General features: G+C 42.7%; 1 protein-coding gene across 1 annotated transcript in view; it reads right to left on the bottom strand.

Annotated features, from left to right (window-relative positions):
* Window positions 1-256: 256 nt before the first annotated feature.
* CUNH12orf75 (chromosome unknown C12orf75 homolog) overlaps window positions 257-19,234 on the bottom strand; it is a 35,556-nt gene continuing 16,578 nt past the window's right edge. The window contains exons 3-6 of the mRNA XM_032836683.1: window positions 4,780-4,815; window positions 3,886-3,965; window positions 3,040-3,071; window positions 257-359 (exon numbers count right to left, since the gene is read on the bottom strand). Of these exons, the coding sequence (XP_032692574.1) occupies window positions 3,067-3,071; window positions 3,886-3,965; window positions 4,780-4,815 (121 nt within the window). The 3' untranslated portion in view covers window positions 257-359; window positions 3,040-3,066. The remainder of the gene's footprint in view (window positions 360-3,039; window positions 3,072-3,885; window positions 3,966-4,779; window positions 4,816-19,234) is intronic.

The raw sequence follows: 19,234 nt of genomic DNA, 5'->3' as shown, positions 1-19,234 counted from the left end.
AGAATACAGATTTCACTATATAAAAACTATCAAAAAAGTATCAGTGAAAAGACATGATTCTCATGAGCTGTGTTGAATAGCCAGGGGAAAAAGCCGCCAGACACAGCAGGCCGGCTCCAGACACCAGGTTTGTCAGCCTGTCTTTCTCAGGAGGACCCCAGAAAGCTCCAGATACCCGTGCATTGTTTATCCGATTCCTTTCTAGGACCACAACATTCAACATGTACTCGTGGGTTCAACTACAGACTCGAGAAGGGAGGGGAGGCAGAGAGGGCGACCAGTTAGAATTTCCTTGGACACTTCTGTGCACGTCAGGACGGCCCATGGAGTGCAATTCCTTCCAAGTCTTAATGAGCAAGCTGTGAAGACCACAAACAGAAGAGGAAAAAGAGTTAGCAAGCTTAATAAAGGACGGCTTAGAAAAAAAAATCAGCCTTAAACCTACAAATTATTTACTGATTTTCTTTTCAGTAAAACACACATGCAAGAGTCACTCAATACTTAAGACTGAATATGTGGCCGGCACAGCGCTAGGCACTAATGACACTTTACAAAAGCGATGAAGAGCTGTGGGGAGAGAGACTGATGAACTTAGAAGTAAAATATGATGTGATAATGGCCAGGCCAAGCTGCGCGTCAACATCACCCAAGTTAAAGATACAGACTGCTCAGCCGTGATGCCATCCCTCCCCTGCGGGGTCAGACCCTGCTAGGAGAGGGGAAGCCCTCCATGCTCTCTCCAGCTCTCTCAGGAGAACCTGTTCCAGCCAGTCCCTCCACGGGCATCTGAGAGCACCCCCCGCCCTGGCTGTTCCCCACATCTAGGTGGGCATAACTCTCAGCCGAGGGTCATTTGTAGAAGAAACTACACATTTGTACTGTGATGTAAGTATTGTAACAGATTCTGTAGTCATTCCTCAGTTTGCTTCAAAAATTCACCAAAATAACTTTGAACTCCTGTCATTGAGGGAGTTTGGTGGCATCATTTTGAGAGATTTGACATGTTAGGTCAAAAAAAGTGTCTCCGATCCTTTGCATAAAATAGCTTCCTCTGCAAAGGACAGTCTTTTCCTCAGTGTTTCTGTCCAATTACTTTTTTTTAAAAAAGGTTTTATTTATTTATTTATTTATTTATTCGAAAGAGAGAGAACACAGGCAGGAAGAACAGCAGAGGGAGAGGGAGGAGCAGGGAGCCCGACATGGGGCTCGATCCCAGGACCCTGGGATCATGACCTGAGCCGAAGGCAGACATTTAACATACTGAGCCAGCCCTGGCACCCCTCTTTCCAATAATTTAAGCCCAGAAAGCCATGAGTTCAGACATGTCACAGGCAAGTATCATGGTAGATGCTTACCAGCTATGGAAAAAGGACAGCATTTCAACTTAGAGCACTTTTCAGGCAATTCAAATGGATAGGGATGGCAATAAAATATGTTTATAGTCACGGGCAATAAAGAGATATTTTAGCTAGCAGTCTGAAGTTGTGGGCTGGTTTACCAGCAAGATTGCTAAATTGTTATCAGGGAATTTGAGATCAACACACAAAGTTGAACAACCATCTTGTCCAACCATCCCATGAGAAAACCAAACTTGAAAAAGCCTGAGAGGAAGTTAGGGATTCCTCCGAGGTCCTGTGTTAGTGACAGAGTTACCACACCTCCTGATACCTAGCTACGTGATACCTCTTTCCACTCTGTTCCAACATTTTTGAAAAACAGCCTATTTTCAGGAGGGTAACATATGCTTGATTCAACTAGACTGTCTTTTCTATTTGATGCAAATAACAAAAGTACTTCTGCACAGTGGAAAACTGGGAGATAACCTAGAGGATTAGAACTCCTTAAAATACTAGAAATAGAAAATCTCAGCAAATGTCCAAACAGAAACTCAAACTCCATGATGTGGTCATGGGTACTAGGGAATAAAGCTCCATAAAGCCTTCACCTTGAGGAGATGGTCTTCAAAGAACTAGCTACCCAAGACTGTTGTACCTCTTGTCAGGAAGAAACTGCTTACAGTTTCTGTCCCTCTTCCCCAGTGGGAAAGCTTATTTGTCTCCCCCTGTTAAGTTTCTCCCGTGACCCCTCCCCATCCCAAACACCAACTCCAGTAATGGACCATTAGCAAGAAGTGGGTTCTGTATCAAGTCAGTTTGCTTTGAGTCTGCCAAAGCCTGGATTGTTGTTACAAAACAGAAGACTGGGATGATGAAAACAACAATCACCAGAACTACCATTTATATCACATCGAATCCTAACAATATCACAGAAACAATCATTCATTTCATACGGAATCCTAACAGCACCGTTCAAGCTAAGTATTGGTGCCATTTTACAGATTATAAAATGGAGGCGACAGGGGGAAGTAACTTGCCCCACTAGTGAGTGAAAGAGCCTGAATTCATATCCAAGGTTGTCTGACTCCCAAAAGAGAATGGGCTATCTCAGGAGATAGGGCATTCCTGATCATGGGATATTCAAGAGGCCAGATGTCAGTCAGCAAGACTGAGAGGCAGTGGGGAACCAAGCATCACGTGCATCACTGGACCAGATGAACAGAGACTTCCTGCCTCTATGAAAATCCTGCATGGGATCTTTTAGAAACCGGCACACAGAGGGTTAATAAAGGAGAGCTTGTTTTCTCCTGTCCTTGTTCCTGCTTGTCTTAGGATAATGCTACCTCCCTATCTGTCATTTCCAAAGTCTTAGCACCTCAGTTTCTGGCAGTGAAGACTGAAACCTTCATGCTTTAGGCAAACACTTAGCTTGTTCTTATTAAATGAGTTAGGTTTACTTATTAAATGAGTTTGCATCTGAAGCAAAATAAAACGAAAAATAAAATTAATTGCAAAGAAAACTGATCTAATTATCAAAGACCCCTTTACAATATTACATGCTCCATTTCATAGATTTAACCACAAGTTGAGACCCCTCTTAATCTTTAAGTTCAAGATTTCTCAGAAAGAGCTAGCAACAATATCTACAGTTCATTCATCATCAAAGCTAAATACGTAAAATTATTTAGAAAAAATACAGTACCTCTTGGTTATGGAGTCATATTTTCTTCTAATCTTAAAGAGAAAATTAAGAAAAGTTAAATGTTCAGATTATAAAGATCATAGTCTAGTTTCCTATAAAATGACAAATAGTAGTGACATATCTGTATTTGCTAGTCCAGATGAGAATGCAGAAAAACAGTGATGAGGAACAAAGAACTATAGTACGTTGAAATAAGATAATAATACAGCCTGTGTGTAAATGAAACATATTAACAGTCCTTTAAAACTATGCATCAGACAACTGTACAGCTGTTGGTAAACCAGCATTCTTTACCAGGAGTCCCACATTTAACCAGAAGCTCGCTCTGTGGCTACTGTTATCAAAGCCTGTTACCAAAAAGACATTAGCCTCACAATTACTACCTATTGAAACAAAAAGGGGCCTCCCTTCATTTAATTATACAATATGCACTTGATTTCGCTCTAATCATCAGACATCTATCAGTACATCACAGGAATATGTTATAAGAATTTACCTGTATTTCTACAAAAACTCCATAAACTTACTGAAACATTTGTTTTCATTGTCATACGGATCGTCACGGAAATTAACAACAAATGTAAATTTACCCATGGAGAAACATTTGTTTCAGCCACGAAACATAACCACAAACAGAAGCTAAATTTTGCTCCAGAACTTCTCTCATCACATAGGTGGCAATTTCAGCAAATGATTACAATGAACAGACAATGGCTTTTTCTACAGGATTAACAGCAACTGAGTAATATGTAGGTTGAGTCAGGCATGCTGAAATATAGATTTCATAATTTTCACAAAACAAAAAGATAAATATGGAGAGAAAGTAAATCTCACCATTTTACTTACTTTTTCGTACAGTCTTTGTTTGGTTGGATACCATGTCGACAGCTTCAGATGGCAGCCCTACATACACCCCTCCGTAGTTTCTTAGAGAAAACAAGCAAGAGACAGAAAAATCAGACCGTTATCAATGATATTCTATATCCACAGAAAATGTTAGAAGCATGGAGTACTGCCAACAATTACAAAATTATTAAAATAACTCATGACTTTTCAAAAGTAGAATTTGGAACATTCTTGCCCTTGGAAATATAATTTTCTCTATGTTAAGAAGAAGCTCTACATGAAAAAAGAAAGCTAAGTTAAGTGAATAGAATTTTTAGATATTTAACTTGTTATGAGAAAGAGGAAAAGAAATCAGGATGTTTATTATTTCGTAAAGTAACAAATATCCATAGAGTAACATGTTAGAGTTAATCCATCAACGTTCATCAAGAATTCAGAGCGGTCAGCGTGGTAGTAGGTGCTATGGACATACAGAACATTTCCCTGAAGGTAGATACAAACAGGAAAGGAGGGGAGAGAGAGCTAATGAGTAATGAGAGTAGGATGCAGTCTACCAGAGGAGGAGAGGGAGGGTGGAGTGGACAGGGAGAGTGAATGAAGTCATCCATTGGGGAGAAGGCCATGTCCAAAGGCCATAGGATAGAAACTAGCACAGGCCATGTGCACAGGACAAAACCCAAGCTTGCCTGAAGGCAAAGATTATGAACTCAGGGCAAGTTCTTTTTCAGATCACACACTCCTACCTGTATTCTCTGCGCCAGAAGCTGTCTGGGTATAATCTGTGTTATTGATCATGTACTACATACAGTGTTAAATTATATCCATGCATTAAATTAATCCATGGACGATGGCAAAAATTATTCAAATTAAAGCCAGCTTCAATGTCAAACATACCTCCTCTTGTCGTCTTCCGTTATCGATTCTTCTGTTCTAAAAGATCAAAAATATTTGCTATAAGCCATCTGGTCCCATAGTCAGACACTTCATTTTTGGTTATGAGGAAAACAGGGCAACTAAGAAAGAGTCAATTGAGTTTATTTAAGTTCTGCCATCAAGTATGTTTGTAACACACTGTCCTTTCCACCTCATTCATGCATTAAAAAATTAGTCATTTTCTCCTTAACAAAATGTGCAGATCCAGCAAATGCCAAAAAATCCAAGTGCTAAACAAAAGGACATACAGAGGGCAACCGAGATTGCAAAAAGCACAGTAACTTGGCGTCAGGAAGCCGAGATTCTTGTCATGGGCGTGCTATCAGCACAGACAGGCTGTGGGCAAGCGGCCTGGCTGCATCTCATCTAGAGAATGAGGTGGTCAACCAGATGATTCCTAAGGTCCTTTCCAGTCCTAGGGGACTAGGATTCTGTGATTCTCCTGCCACTAATGACACCACTCAATGTATGAAAGATTTCTTTAGTGCAGAAGAGGTTGTGTCCATTTGATTCCCTTCTATCTAAAAAAAAAAGCCATTTTATACATGATGTGCACAGAGAAGGAGGAAATGCTTAAAAGGAAATTTTTAGAGGGAATCAGTATTTTTTAAATGCACAGCTTCTTTCCTTACATGAGAGGAATTCATATTCTACTGATATTCCTTGGCATATTTCTAAAAGGATTGGGAAACTTTCCTTCAAGCACTAGTTAGCATACATAAGTTACTTTTCTTAAAGAAAAGACCCCAAGATTCAAATGCATCTGGCTGAACCCAACATGTAATTCTAAAGGGCTTCAGCCAAAAAGAAAGAAAGAAAAAAAATCGAAATAGCTTCTGAATCTATACATTTTAAGGACCGTCTAATCATGGTTTTACCCATTTAAAAGCTGTGAATGTTTCCAATGTACATGGATGGGAGATTTTGCTTCTTTGCGTCTGCCAGTAAGTCTCCAGTCTACAAAGAAGGGAGGTGCAGATTTGGAAATCATCCGTGGAACCCTGGCCGCGCCCATAGCTAATACTCCAATCGTAAAACTCACTTTGAGATCCAATTTATCCAATCAAGCACACAACCTAAATTCACCAGATAATTGTCAACTTCCCTCATCTCCTGCTAAAGTTGGATCTTTCTAATTCAAAGGTGTCAAAGTCATACTGTATTAGAAATGGGGTTATGCTTATTGAAGTGGTTGTTTACTACTTTTAATTAAAATGGATTTATAACCCATTAGGATAGACAACAGGAAAATGATGGTAACTAACTCGGTGGAGTATGTTAGGATTGTCTACCACCAGTCCCAAATGGCTAATGCCATCATGACATTGTTTCTGAAGCTACAGGTCACTGGTAGTTTTGGACACATACAATGTCTCGTTTTCTGGCATAGCTATTCTTTTCATATCCAACTCTGTTTATGTTTTTTAAAGATTTTATTTTTTATTTGACAGACAGAGCTCACAAGTAGGCAGAGAGGCAGGCGGGGTGGGGGGAAAGCTGGCTCCCCACTGAGAAGAGAGCCCAATCCGGACTCAATCCCAGGACCCTGGGATCATGACCTGAGCCGAAGGCAGAGGCTTAACCACTGAGCCACACAGGCGCCCCCAACTCTGTTTATTCTAATTCTTTCTCCCCTTGCCTAATTCTGCCTAAGGATATATTATTAAAGGTTTTAAAATATATTTTAACTCCCCTAAATGTAACAAAACAGTAAACTATTTTTAACCTGCTATCTCTTATAAAGTACTCAATACCCTGAAACCCACTCTGTGTCCATTGTAAAATTAATCAACAACCTTGTACATCTAACTTGCAGGAAATGATGATGTAGCTGCCATATGTATTGTATAATAAATTAAGCTTCAGATATATTACTAAATCATTAACAATACCATTTATAAAGACTCATTGGACGTATACTCTTCTGAGCCTTCAAATAAGTTACAATGCCTGCCTTTGTATATACACCCCCCACATATGAGACTGAGGCTTTATCCACTCCTTCCGCAAACAATTATTCTACAGTATGAAGACCACATGGGTAAAAATGGCAGCATCATGGAGTCTTTCCTGCATGTCAGATACAGGGCAGGATACTTCATGGGCATCAGTGTAATTTCTCACAACAGCTCTGAGTTTAGACCTGGGAAAATAGGTCCACAGAGCCATGTAATTAATAAGTATGCGAATCCAACAAGTAAGACTGACATTTAAACCCCATCTGACACCAAAAACCGTGCTCCACACTCTAATTCACCACTTGCCTCTCAAACGGGAAGATGGAAAAGTAAAAACACTGCAAATGACAAACCAGCCTGCTGGCTGCTCTTGACCTGGGGATGCCTCCACACCACTCCCGCAGAAGCTTCGAGCATCCCCTCATCCTCACAGCCTCCCGGGGAACTGCACGGGCACCTCTAGTGCTATGGTATGGTTTCCTTCAGTCCTCATCACCATCCTGCACAGCAGGGATGAGCCACCTTTTTAAAAATTTTTATTTATCTATTTTAGAGAGAGAAGGAGAGAGAGCAAGTGGGGGTAGGGGCAGAGAGAGAGGGAATCCCAAGCAGACTCCAAACTGAGTGTGGAGCCCAGCATGGGGCTCGATCCCGGAACCCCAAGATCATGACCTGAGCCAAAATCAAGAGTCAGATGCTTAACCAACTGAGCCACACAAGCAGCCCAGCCACATTTTAATGAAAAGCTGAGGCTCTGAAAGGTTGAGTAGCATGGTCAAGGTTACACAGGTGGGTAACCATTCTGTATGATTCTGACTCCTGCTTTACAAACTGTGAGCCCACACTCAGTGCGTGAGAGAAACACCCCATCTCCCAAGCTGGATCTCTTCAATTTTTTCATCCCATTCACAGAAAGAAGAAAGCGAGACAGTTAAGAGTCTTAGTCAATATTTTGTTAGCATTAGAATAAACGTCCAACTGTTCCAGGGACAATGGATCTATGTAGAACTTGCTGGATTGCTGGAACTCATTTGTTATCCAAGTACAAAAATTGTTCTGATGGACAGTTATGTTAAAATCTCTTCATCTGGACACCCAAGTCCAGACTGAGGTTAAATCAGAAAATAGTGGTTGGTCTAAAATCAATCTCCTTATGAACAGACAGGTCCAAGCCGATATGTGTATCTGCCTGGGAACCAAACGCGGCCCCGTCCATGTCTCCAGGAGGACAGCGTCCTACCACCTGGGGTGATGGGTCCTGCCCCAACTGCATTAGAAAAAGAAACGGTTCACCAAGCAGCAGTAAAGATTCCTAAAAGGCTATCTCTTACTGGTAAGAGAAGTGGATGTTATCCTGGGCTGTTGTTGAACTTAACACACTGCTAAGTGCTTACCAAGCCTTCCAAATTCTAATCCTTGGGGAAATTCTCAAGTTTTGAAGAATGCTGTCAGAATACCTGGGCTGCCCCACCTGTACCCCATTTTAAGGACTCACTGCAACTTTCTTCTCCTCATAAAACATATTTTGAAAGATTTTGTTATCAAACCACCTTAATAATTCACTGGCAGATATTTTCTTAGACATTCAAGTGCCAAAGAGAGCTTCTGATGAGCCTGGGATAGCTGAGGTTGGAGGTGGGGGTCTTGTGTCCTCTGAATCAAAAGTGAATAAATTCTACATTTTGATAAGCCTGCGCAGTCTCCTTCCTGGCACATGCTGATTTCCTTTCGGGTTTCTGAAGTAATGAAAATAGTCTGTGGTCCTTCTTCAACCCAGCTGTTGCAGAATGCCAGGCTGGGAAGCGTGCTCCAGCCAGTGCATCCCGCCACCATGGAGGAATTTCTGGTTTTCACTGAGGACTTGATTATGTTTCTTTTCTGGTCACTACAGCTTAAGGGAGAGGGGCAGGGGCTCCTGGGAGGCCAGCAGCTGTGACTGTGGCTCAGTTGCTAAATATGTGCCCCAAGTCAGTGGGGGTGGCGGAAGGGAGGACAGAACACGAAGCCACACCTCCCCCAGCTTTGTGAGAACAGCAGCCGTGGACAGATGGTCCAAAAGGTCCTCAGAAATAGGCAGCACTCCCTTATCTCCTGCCAGCACTGACACAGGGCAGGAAGGACAAAGACAGAGATGACTCTGGCCTCAAAACTCCCCTTAGAGGTAAGAGCCTGCAGATTGAACCGTCAACAGAGTGAAACCAAGGCCAATGCATGGTCCGTGACCTGGAAAAGAGGGCAGTCTGCTTTGCTGCACTTAAAAACACCTGACAGAGGGTGCTGGGGCGGCGTCTCACTCTTGATTTCAGCAGGGATCACAATCTGGGGGTTGAGGGATTGAGCCCAGTGTCAGGCCCCACTCTGGGCATGGAGCCTGCTTGGGATTCTCTCCCTCCCCTTCTCCCTCCTCGCCTCCTCCCAACTTGTGTTCTCCGTCTGTCTCTCCCTCCCTCTCTCCCATAAAACAAAAACAAAAACAAGCACCTCTCATGAGCTAGCTGGTCCAATTATCTCTACAAAGTCAGCCTACCCATACGCTTGCTCCCTTAGAAAAGGAGCAAGTGTGCACATCAACCGGGATAAGCCTCCTATCACAGTAAGCCGTTCCCAAAGAATAGTTTTGAAACAGTTCTGGAGTCAATGTCCAGGAACCTACAAGCAGAGGCACTGAAAACTGGGAAATGGACCAGAAATGGGGAAGAAACCTTGAGAATGAGGTTTCTACTAGGACATCCCCATTTAACTTGCCTGTGGCCCATGCAGAAGGCCGGTTTATTTTGGAGAGTAATTTCGATTACTGTAAACCTCATGAAGGGGTGATTTCAGCTGCTATTCAAGCTGTAGGGTCTTTATTGAAAATAATCAACTCAGCTATGTGAGAAGTTTCTCCATGTTTTCATTTTTTCAAGTCTTTGGTGCCAGCACTAACTTCTGCAACTCCTCCTAGAGACGCTGTATCCCTTTTTATTTCTTTTTCTGGTAGGGAAGGAACATAACTGCTCTAGTAAATGGACACACGTCCCTTTGAGGAAGATGTGGAGAGGTTATCTACAGTACCTACAGGAGGCAGTGTTGAAAGTTCCCTCGAGGAAACATGGCCTCAATCACTGGGAGTCTGACTTGGGTCTGGAAACTGGGTTAAGTGGCTATGCCTTTCCACTGTGGTGACTCAAGTTAGGTAGGTTTCTGGTTACAGACAGAAGCTTTCCTCTTATAAAAATATAGAGAGGGAGAAAATGAACCTTTAGAAGGCTGTCCTTCAGGGGTGCCTGAGTGGCTCAGTCAGTTAAGCGTCTGCCTTCAGCTTGGGTCATGATTCCGGGGTCCTAGGTTCCCACGTCAGCCTTCCTGCTTGGTGGGGAAACTTCTTCTCCCTCTGCCCTTCCCTCCTGCTCATGCTTGCTCTCTGTCTCTCTCTCTCAAATAAGTAAATAAAATCTTTAAAAATAAATAAATAAATAGAAGGCTGTCCTTCTCATTTATCCCTAGGGAGACTGTAACCAACCAGCCATCATCAAAGTTCCTTCCAGGATAAAGCCCTTTTTCCCCTTCATCCCAACTTTCTCCATGATGGTAAGTGTGCCCATCTTGTCTCGGGGGGATAAGTTCTATCGCTTGGTAGAACTGTGATCCTGTCCTCTGGGATCCCATCATGCCTGGTGAGATAAAGCACCCACCCCAGGGCCAGTGTCCCTTCTGTCACAGCCCTTACAGAAGACCACACCACCTTAGAGCTTAACGGGGACACCCTCTCACTATGTGTTCCCCAAATTTCTCAAAGCCTTAGTGGAGGGAGCATCCTCTGTGATGGGGAGCAGGTCATACTTGAGAAATTCACACCAGCATTCTCTTCTCCTTAAGCCTTTGGGCTCCTTCCCCTACAACATCCCACAAAAGTTCTAGCCTTTTCTGCCCCTGGTTAGAGTGTAAGCTCACTGCGTCTTGAGTTTCACCAACCAGGACAATTAACTTGTTAGGGTCCCCTCCCTGCACCTAAATTATTAAATCCAGAACCTCCATTAAATACGACACTATCAATAAATTCAGTCTAACTCAGTATATATATTCCTTCCTCCTTGGTCTCCTACCCTGAGAATGCCAGTCCCACACGCATGCCTTCAGCTTCTGGTGATGTAAACTACAAAATCCCGCAATTACTCTGCAATAGCAGCTCATTCCTCTCAGGTCAGACTGTGTATGTCTGTCCCTTGGGAGCACACGGAGCTCTGACTCTCTCTGTGTGTCCAGAGGCAGGATGCAGTTGGCTAACAAGGTGAGGGGACCCAACTCCATGCCTCCCCACCCAGCTGTCCCACCCCTCTCCCAAAGGCACTCCTGGGAAAACTGAAAGTTTCTGGTTGGCAAAGACGGGGAAAGTAAGTCAGCTTCGTTTCACCTCAATTCTAATTTAGGCCAGTCTAGTGCCCTCGTGAGAGGCGTGAGAACCAGAAAAGGCCGAAACAGCCAACTCTAGCCAAGCCAGGGACTGAAGAGCTACAAAGTGCTCCCTGCAGTGTAGAACTGAATCTAAAACAGCTAAGAGAAAAAAGTCCTTCCATTTGACAGAATTTCAATGCCCAACACAACACAAGTCATGGCACCCTTCATTCCATCTTTCCCCACCTCAGTCAAGAGTCGTGGGAGGGAAGGAAAAGTGTGGAGAGGCAGGCACTTTTTTTTATTCAGTGGTGTGAGCAAACACCTCTTTGAATACCTTTAAGGGCCTGGAAAGTCCAAGATTTAAATATAGTGTCGTTTACTGGCTCAAGTTGTAATTTCAAGTTCTTGATTATCAGTCACATGGGCCTCGGCCTTTTTGGGGGGTAGGGGGGAAGACACATGAGAGAGAATGGAGGGGGACCGGAGAGAAGGGGTTAGAACTAGGAGCTGGGGTTCGGGCATAAACAGGGTCCGTTTCACAGTTGTGCCCAGGACAAAGGAGCAAAGTAGGGCTAACAGACTCGAATTAATTTTAACAAGTACATGCACCACTTTCTGGTTACGTGTAGGCCACTCTTTGCAGAGCACACTTGTGGGAGGCACTGGTGTTCTCCAGAGGGAGCAGGACTGAAAGCCTGCAGGGAAGTGGCTTTCTCTGGTATCAAGACAGTGTTTTGTTTGTTTCTGATCCTACACAGCATTTGGAAATGTGTGGAAAGTGATGTAATCTTCGAGAAAAAAAATGTTAACAATGAAATCATCTTAATCATAAGCTCACCTCCCATCTTATGAGGAAAACCTTTTAAGCCACAGGAAACTTTCTAACTGACATGTGGAACACATATGAACAATTTTGGACCAGGTTTAAGAAATACAGTGGGCATTTCATCAAAATTGTGTCTCCTTTTTTTTTTTAATTTTATTTATTTATTTGACAGACAAAGATCACAAGTAGGCAGAGAGGCAGGCAGAGAGAGGGAGGGGGAAGCAGGCTCCCCACTGAGCAAAGAGCTCGATGCAGGGCTTGATCCCAGGACCCTGAGATCATGACTTGAGCCGAAGGCAGAGGCTTAACCCACTGAGCCACCCAGGCGCCCCAAAATTGGGTCTCCTTTTGTTGGCAAAAATTTAGCTTCTTTATTAAAGACTAGTTGCTCGCAGGGAAAGCCTGTGTTGAGGGTAAAGTGTCCCTTTGAGACTCATGATAATTTCCCAGAGTAAGAGGACATGCTCACAGGCTGACCCAGGCTCTAGGTCATGGCATCCACAACGACATTTGCAGACACAAGGGTTACTGAGGGTGGACCATAAGTCAACATATCTTCCCACTTTGGAGATGGTTGAAAAGATAATTTCTCGGTTGATAGTTTAAAATGACACACCCTTGCAGAGTAGTGGACTGTTTGGTGATCTCTATCTCACTAAAATTGACCCAACCCATGGCCCTCCCACAGGCATGTCAGAAAAAGGAGAAAAAAAAAAAAAAAAAAAAAAACCCAACCGACCAACAGCAACCACCACAGCTAAGCTGGTGGTTGGATAACTTGAGGTTTCACAACTGCCTTCTTCTTTCTCAGCATCTCCATCAAATACTTCTAGCCTACTTCCTGTGAACTTGCTGGCACCCGCCCTTCTCAGACGGAATGCCTAACTGATGCAGGCAACTGCACACCAATCTGCTTCAGACCAGCTATGCAGACCTTTCCTAAATGAACCAGAGATCCCTAGTTTCTCTCTAAACATAAACAAGCTCTGACTTCTTTGAAGTCAAGATTCCAGAAAATGGCCCGCCTCAAAACCAGCTATGTGTCTGTGGTTGCTCTCTGGGGCAGGCTGGCTCCCTTCTGCCTCTCCTTTTTGCATGAATATAGTTGTGAATGCCTGTTTAAAACCAAATAGCCAAATAGAACACTTCAACTTTCTAGATTATTCTAACTGTGATTTTCCTCTTATCACTTCAGGATCACTTATCACTTTCATCTATCACTTCGATGAAGAGAAACCTTATTTAGAGTTCCTCTATAATATATAAGCCACGACTTTTTCTTCCTCAGTAATACCTGGTAGTTAAAATATTTATGTCGCTGTATTTGCTTGGTTTCTGGGTTGCGTAAAATAGCTATCCGATGGGGCATCTGGGTGGCTCAGTTGTTAAACGTCTGTCTTCTGCTCAGTCATGATCCTGGAGTCCAGAGATAGAGGCCCGCAATCTGTTGGGGGCAGGGCGGGGGGGGGGGGGTCCTGCTCAGCAGGAAGCCTGCTTCTCTCTCTCCCACTTCCCCTGCTTGTGTTCCCTCTCTTGCTGTGTCTCTCTCTGTCAAATAAATAATAAACTATTTTAAAAATAGAATAAAATAAAATAAAAAAGCTATCCCAAGTGAACTTAAAAAAAAAAAGGTTTCAAAGATAAAATGATGGAACCATGGCACTGATGCATTACGTGCTCTTTCAAGAACAAATACAGATGAGAACTATTAGCCAGCAGCCGGCCACTCCAATTAGCATCTCCTGCCTCAGCCTGGCTACAGCAGGCCTTAAAATTCACAAAGTTCTCATTTCCCTAGCCTTTCAAGACAAACATAGTTACGTGGCAAAGAAAAGGTTTATTTCTTATTTATCAAGAAAAACGTTCTAAATATAGAACTATTCTTATTAGCAATGATCTAAAAAGTAGAAAAGCAGCATGCAATCTTTTCTTTTTCCATATCTGCAATATCACTGAAGAGGCCAAACTTATTTGGTTTGTAAACAATAAAATTAAATATGGAAACGTCTGGAGACCGTGTGCATAACTCTAATTATCTATTTTTAGCTGCCATTCACAATAATATTTTGGAATAGGCTTATTAATTCACAATGTTTATTTCCTTGACACTACAGCTCTCCAGATAAAGTATAATCATTTAATCTTCCTTATAATATGTTCTTATGATGGCTTCTGCTTTTTTAGGGTGATTTCAAGCAATTTTACCACTTGATTACATGTGATTTTGGACAGGATTAATATTTTATCATTGGCTATTTTGGAGTCTATGTAATCTCATTCATTTCTTCAAAATTCAAAAGTTCCTTTTGACAGTTATCTTCAAATCTCTCTCTTTGTATGAGCCCTTGGCCAACAGGGGTCCCTTTCTTTCTTCCAGAATGTACTACCGGAAAATATGAATAACATTCACTCTTTGTCTGGAAGCAATGGATCAAGAGCCAATTTGCAATTTCCCTACCCTCCTTCTGCTCTCCTGAGAGGCACACAGTGCTCAGGATTATTTTGGCATTGGCTGTAGAAGCGTCATTTGCTAAAGACAGGAATGTTCTCTCCACCTCCTTACCTTAAGAAACTTTGCTTTTCCTTCATGGTAACTCTTTGCTCGAAATATCCTAGTGTCTCCAAATGGAAGATGAAGCCAGCAGGCTCCCAACCTCCCCCCTGAGCTCTTTCAGATGGGGCCGATTTCACCTTCACTCAAATCCTCTCCTCTGGGAATTGGAACCCTGCGACAGCAGCCCCAAATACCGTAAAGGTTTTTGGCCCTGACCCAAAGGTTTTCTTCTGAACCTTCATTATCTTAAATGATTTTAAATTCCATGAAAATCACCCAGTCGACCTTCGTTTCACATTTTGCTGACTTCCTCTATTCCAACAACTTGTATTGCTACGTTAATAACTCACTCCCATGACCACTCTGAGGAGCTTAGTTTCTGGAACTACTTCACCTCTGACCTTTTACAGTAGACAATCTCACTCCCTAGAGGGGGAAAAAAAATCATCCTTCTGCTCTTCCCACCTCCTGCCCCCCGCCATCCTAAGAAGCCACTCTCCCCCTCTCCCCATTCCCCCATTCCTCCGCCCCTTAGGGCATGCTTTGCAGCCAAACATTTTGGCAGCACTTGCTGGTCACCACCATCTCTGTCTGCCCTGGGATGAACACACCCACCCGTTTTCTCTCTTCCTCTTCCCAGTGCACTGGCCCTACCTAAGGAGAATCTGATCGTGTACTGATGGGCCAACAATGGGACTGTGTATTTCCTAACTTCAGCGATGTACTGGTTCTTCTACTGTCAGGTGTTCATAACAGAGCCTCTGCCAAGTCTTTGCAACAATGCTGCAAACATCTGATAATCCTTCCTAGCTACTATTTATGGGCAGCAGGAAAGCATAATGCCAAGTATTATCCTGAGATACTAAATATACTGTACCAATAACCATCACAACCCTTGGGCAGTTACTTAATTTCTCTATGCCCCATATCCTCATTTGTAAAATGAAACGTCATACTGTTTCCATCAGACTGTTATGGGTACAGAATGAGAGAATGCATAATCATAATATATCATAATGCATAATCATTATATATATATACATGGAAGAGCTCTAGTAACAGAATGATGATGATAAGGATAAAGATGGTTGCCCTGTACATTTATTATCCCAATTTTATGGCCAAGATCACTGAGGACACAGTATCACACAGCTGGTAAATGGTGGTAGGAAATTCAAAGGCAGATTTCCCTGCTTCCAAAATGCATGCTTTTTCAATGCTATTTCCACATCATCCTCCTCAACCTCCTGTTACTCCACAGGGGAGGAGTAAGCCCAACAGACACCATCGGGTTTGTAACGAGGACTAGAGAGGGCTCAGCTGACAGGTGCATTGGGCATGAGAAATCCCTAAAGGATTCCAAGGACACTCAAGATGAAACACTCATAATTTCATTTTATTTAAAAGGTGGTGCTTTACAGTGTTTTGTTCATTCATTCTGAGATACTCTTCTCTATAGTCACTACCTTCCATAACAATAAAATCGCTTCATCAAGAAAGGAGTCTTCATGAAATGTCACCATACAAGTGTTAAGTGAAAGACATGTTTGAATTACCGGGTTTAAACGGGAGTGGCTATGATCTTTTATTTTTAACAGCAAACATTAAATTAGTATCAACTTATTTCATGTTTTTTCTTACTAAAACATGTTTGTAATATTCCCATAAATTTTGCTTAAAATTTAAATAAAGAAACTTTTTTAATAACATGAAAATTGACCTACAGCAGAACATACTTTGTTTCTGTGCACCCAGTTCTAAGTGCCCTCCATTTGGGTAACAGCTTCAGGATTTGTCTTTAGCCACGCCCTCAGACTCTGACCACCTGGTCAGGTGTAGCCAACCATACTGATTGACTCCAGTGGTGGGCACGTGTCCCAGACCTGGCCAATGAGAAACCTCCCTTCCCCTGGCTCATTGGTTGATTCAGAGGGAGGCAAATGACCTCATGCTGTGGCAGGGAGAGCCCAAACCATAGGACTTTGGATCACACCACTGGGAAAGAAAAGCTGTTTTTCCACAGGAGTTATTAAGCTGATAAGAGATAAAAGATGACCATCTCCATCACCACTTGAGGAAAGCTTCTAAAATGGAGTCCAAGATAAGAAAGCAGAAATCAGTTTCTTCCTGTCATTGGATCACCTGGATCCAGCTGTGACTGGGGCCAAACCCCTGGAGCTTTTCCATTACACTTGCCAATAAATTCCTTTTTGCTTGTTTGTTTAGGCCAGTTTAAGCTGGACTTCTGCCATTTCCAACCAAAAATATCCCAATGCAACCTATTTGTGCCAAATAGCTAAGATAATTCACTGAAATAAAATAAAAGCATGGTTGATTTTTCCAGGTCTGTGAAAGCAGCCAAATGTCATCACATTGATTCATGTCTGTTTTATTTTGCATGTTACAGCACTGTGATTTAATTTTGAAAAGACAGAGAGAGAGAGAGTAAGAAAGACTCACTCACTGATATGCATGAGTCTGTGTTGTGATGACTAAGTTTCTATACAAGCATACCTCAGAGATGATGCAGGCTAGCTCCCAGACCACAGTCATAAAATGAATTATCACAATAAAGCAAGTCACATGAATTTCTTGGTTTCCCATCACCTATAAAAATTATGTCTTTATAACTATACAATACTGTAGTTTATTAAGTGCACAATAACATTATGTCTACAAAAACAATGTATAAAACTTAATTAAAAATACGCTGTAGCTAAAAAATGCAAACAATCATCTGAACTTTCAGCAAGTCGTAATCACTGATCACCGATCACTGTAACAAGCCAAACAATGAAAAAATTTGAACTATTGTGAGAATTACCCAAACGTGACACAGACATGAAGTGAGCAAATGCTGTTGGGAAAATGGCTTCAACAGATCTGCCTGATGCAGGACGGACACAAAGCTTCAATTTAAAAAAAAAAAAAAAAAAAAAAGCATTATCCACAACAGGCAATGAAGCCAGGCACAGTAAAAGGGGCAGGAGGGGGTGGGTGCCTCTTATCTTCACCCCTGCTTCCCTCCTCCTCTCGAGTTTCTAAGGTTAACCTTGTAAGCGGCTGGGCCCTCCCACCTATTCTGGGATTCACGTCCATCACAGATCCCCCACCCTCACAGCAGACCCTTTCCCAAGCCACCCACAGCATGGCTCACTTCACCGATTCCTACCCTCGAGTCCATGGTGTGTAAAAAAATAAATAGAAAAAGCAAAACAAACATCCATATACAAAATCATCCATACACTCACCTGGGCAGAAACAGAAAAAATGAAGAAATGGGAGAAAAGCGTGTCAGATGTTAATGGCGCCTGTCTCTGCTGGTAGATAAGAGCCGATGTCTTCTTTTAAAAAAAAAATATATATATATTTCCCAAATTTTCTAGGCACTTCTTTTCTAACAGAAATATATTTTTTTCAATGTTTCCTCTTTTTTTTCTTTTTTAGCTTTTTTAAAGTTTTTACATCGATTCCAGTCAGTGAGCATATGGTAATGTGAGTTTCAGGCGCGCGACACCGGGATTCAGCACCCTCGTACATCAGCATCTCTAACCTGCTGACATCCTTCCCTCCCCTACTGGCAGACATGGCAAGAAGAGAGGCCATGCACCCCTTCCCCACTCCTTGCCCACTTCCATTTTCATTCAGTTATTACTCACACCCCTCGAGGGAAACTACAGTCCCCCAGGTGCCCGTGTGGGCATCGCACCACGCCCCGTGGCTTCTCTCCCCCCTTCAGCCCGGCTGATTTTGTTGGATTATCCCCCATCCCTTCAGCTAAGGTTTAAAACTGCAGCGTGAGCCTCAGATTTTCCTCTCCTTTCCTTCCCTGTTCCGTCATCCAACAAATCTCAGTCATATTGCAAGTGTACGCATCGGCCCTTCTCTCTCCCATTGCTACTGTCCGCAGTCTGCCCCTCTGGTGGCCTCACCACCTCCTTCCCTCCCTGTGCCCCCTCCCTTCCCCCATCTCACACACTGCTCTGCTTTGGCAGTTAGCGCCCTAACACTCAAATATAATCATCGCAACCCCCCCACCTTAAAATTCCTAATGGCTCTTGACTGCATACAGTATCAAATGAAATTACTGACCTGGTGCCGAAGGCCCTTCACAAGCCAATTTCAGCCCCGTGGCCTCATCCCTCATCTCTGCGGAGCATGCCCCAGTCTCCAGAACAAACCCACAGGCTCCTTGCAGGGGAGCTGAGGCTCCCTTACACCCATGAGCCTCTTGTCATGCTCTTTCCTCTGCTCTGGGCTGCCATTCTCCCTTTCTCTGCACGAACTCTTATTCATCCCTCAAGACCCAAACTGGTATTAAATTCTGACTATCTCAATAATTAGCACTTATCACACTGTATTTTGGTCCCCAGTAGACACTAACCTACTTAAGGGCAGAAGTGTCATTTTATCTGTTATTATAGCCTGGCTTCTTGCTTACAGAAAATCGGCAAATAAACAGGCAAGGGGAGAGGGATAGTAAAAATCACAAACCTTCCCTACAGAATGGATTTTGTGTTATATTAAGAGGGTAAGTAACTACAGTATTTCTCTCTTCTGAAAATAACCATAATTCCCCCCAGCAAAAGACTTATGTTGCCTGTATAATTCGGGACTGGCTCTATGTGAACTTGTGTACTTCTTAGCACCCATTATGTGATTTTGGCCACTTCTTTGGGTTGGGATCAGTCTCTCTAGATT

The sequence above is a fragment of the Lontra canadensis genome, unplaced genomic scaffold, assembly GCF_010015895.1.
Source record: "Lontra canadensis isolate GAN:19392208 unplaced genomic scaffold, GSC_riverotter_1.0 scaffold93, whole genome shotgun sequence".
Taxonomy (NCBI): domain Eukaryota; kingdom Metazoa; phylum Chordata; class Mammalia; order Carnivora; family Mustelidae; genus Lontra; species Lontra canadensis.
This window is presented reverse-complemented; position numbering and strand designations above follow the sequence as displayed.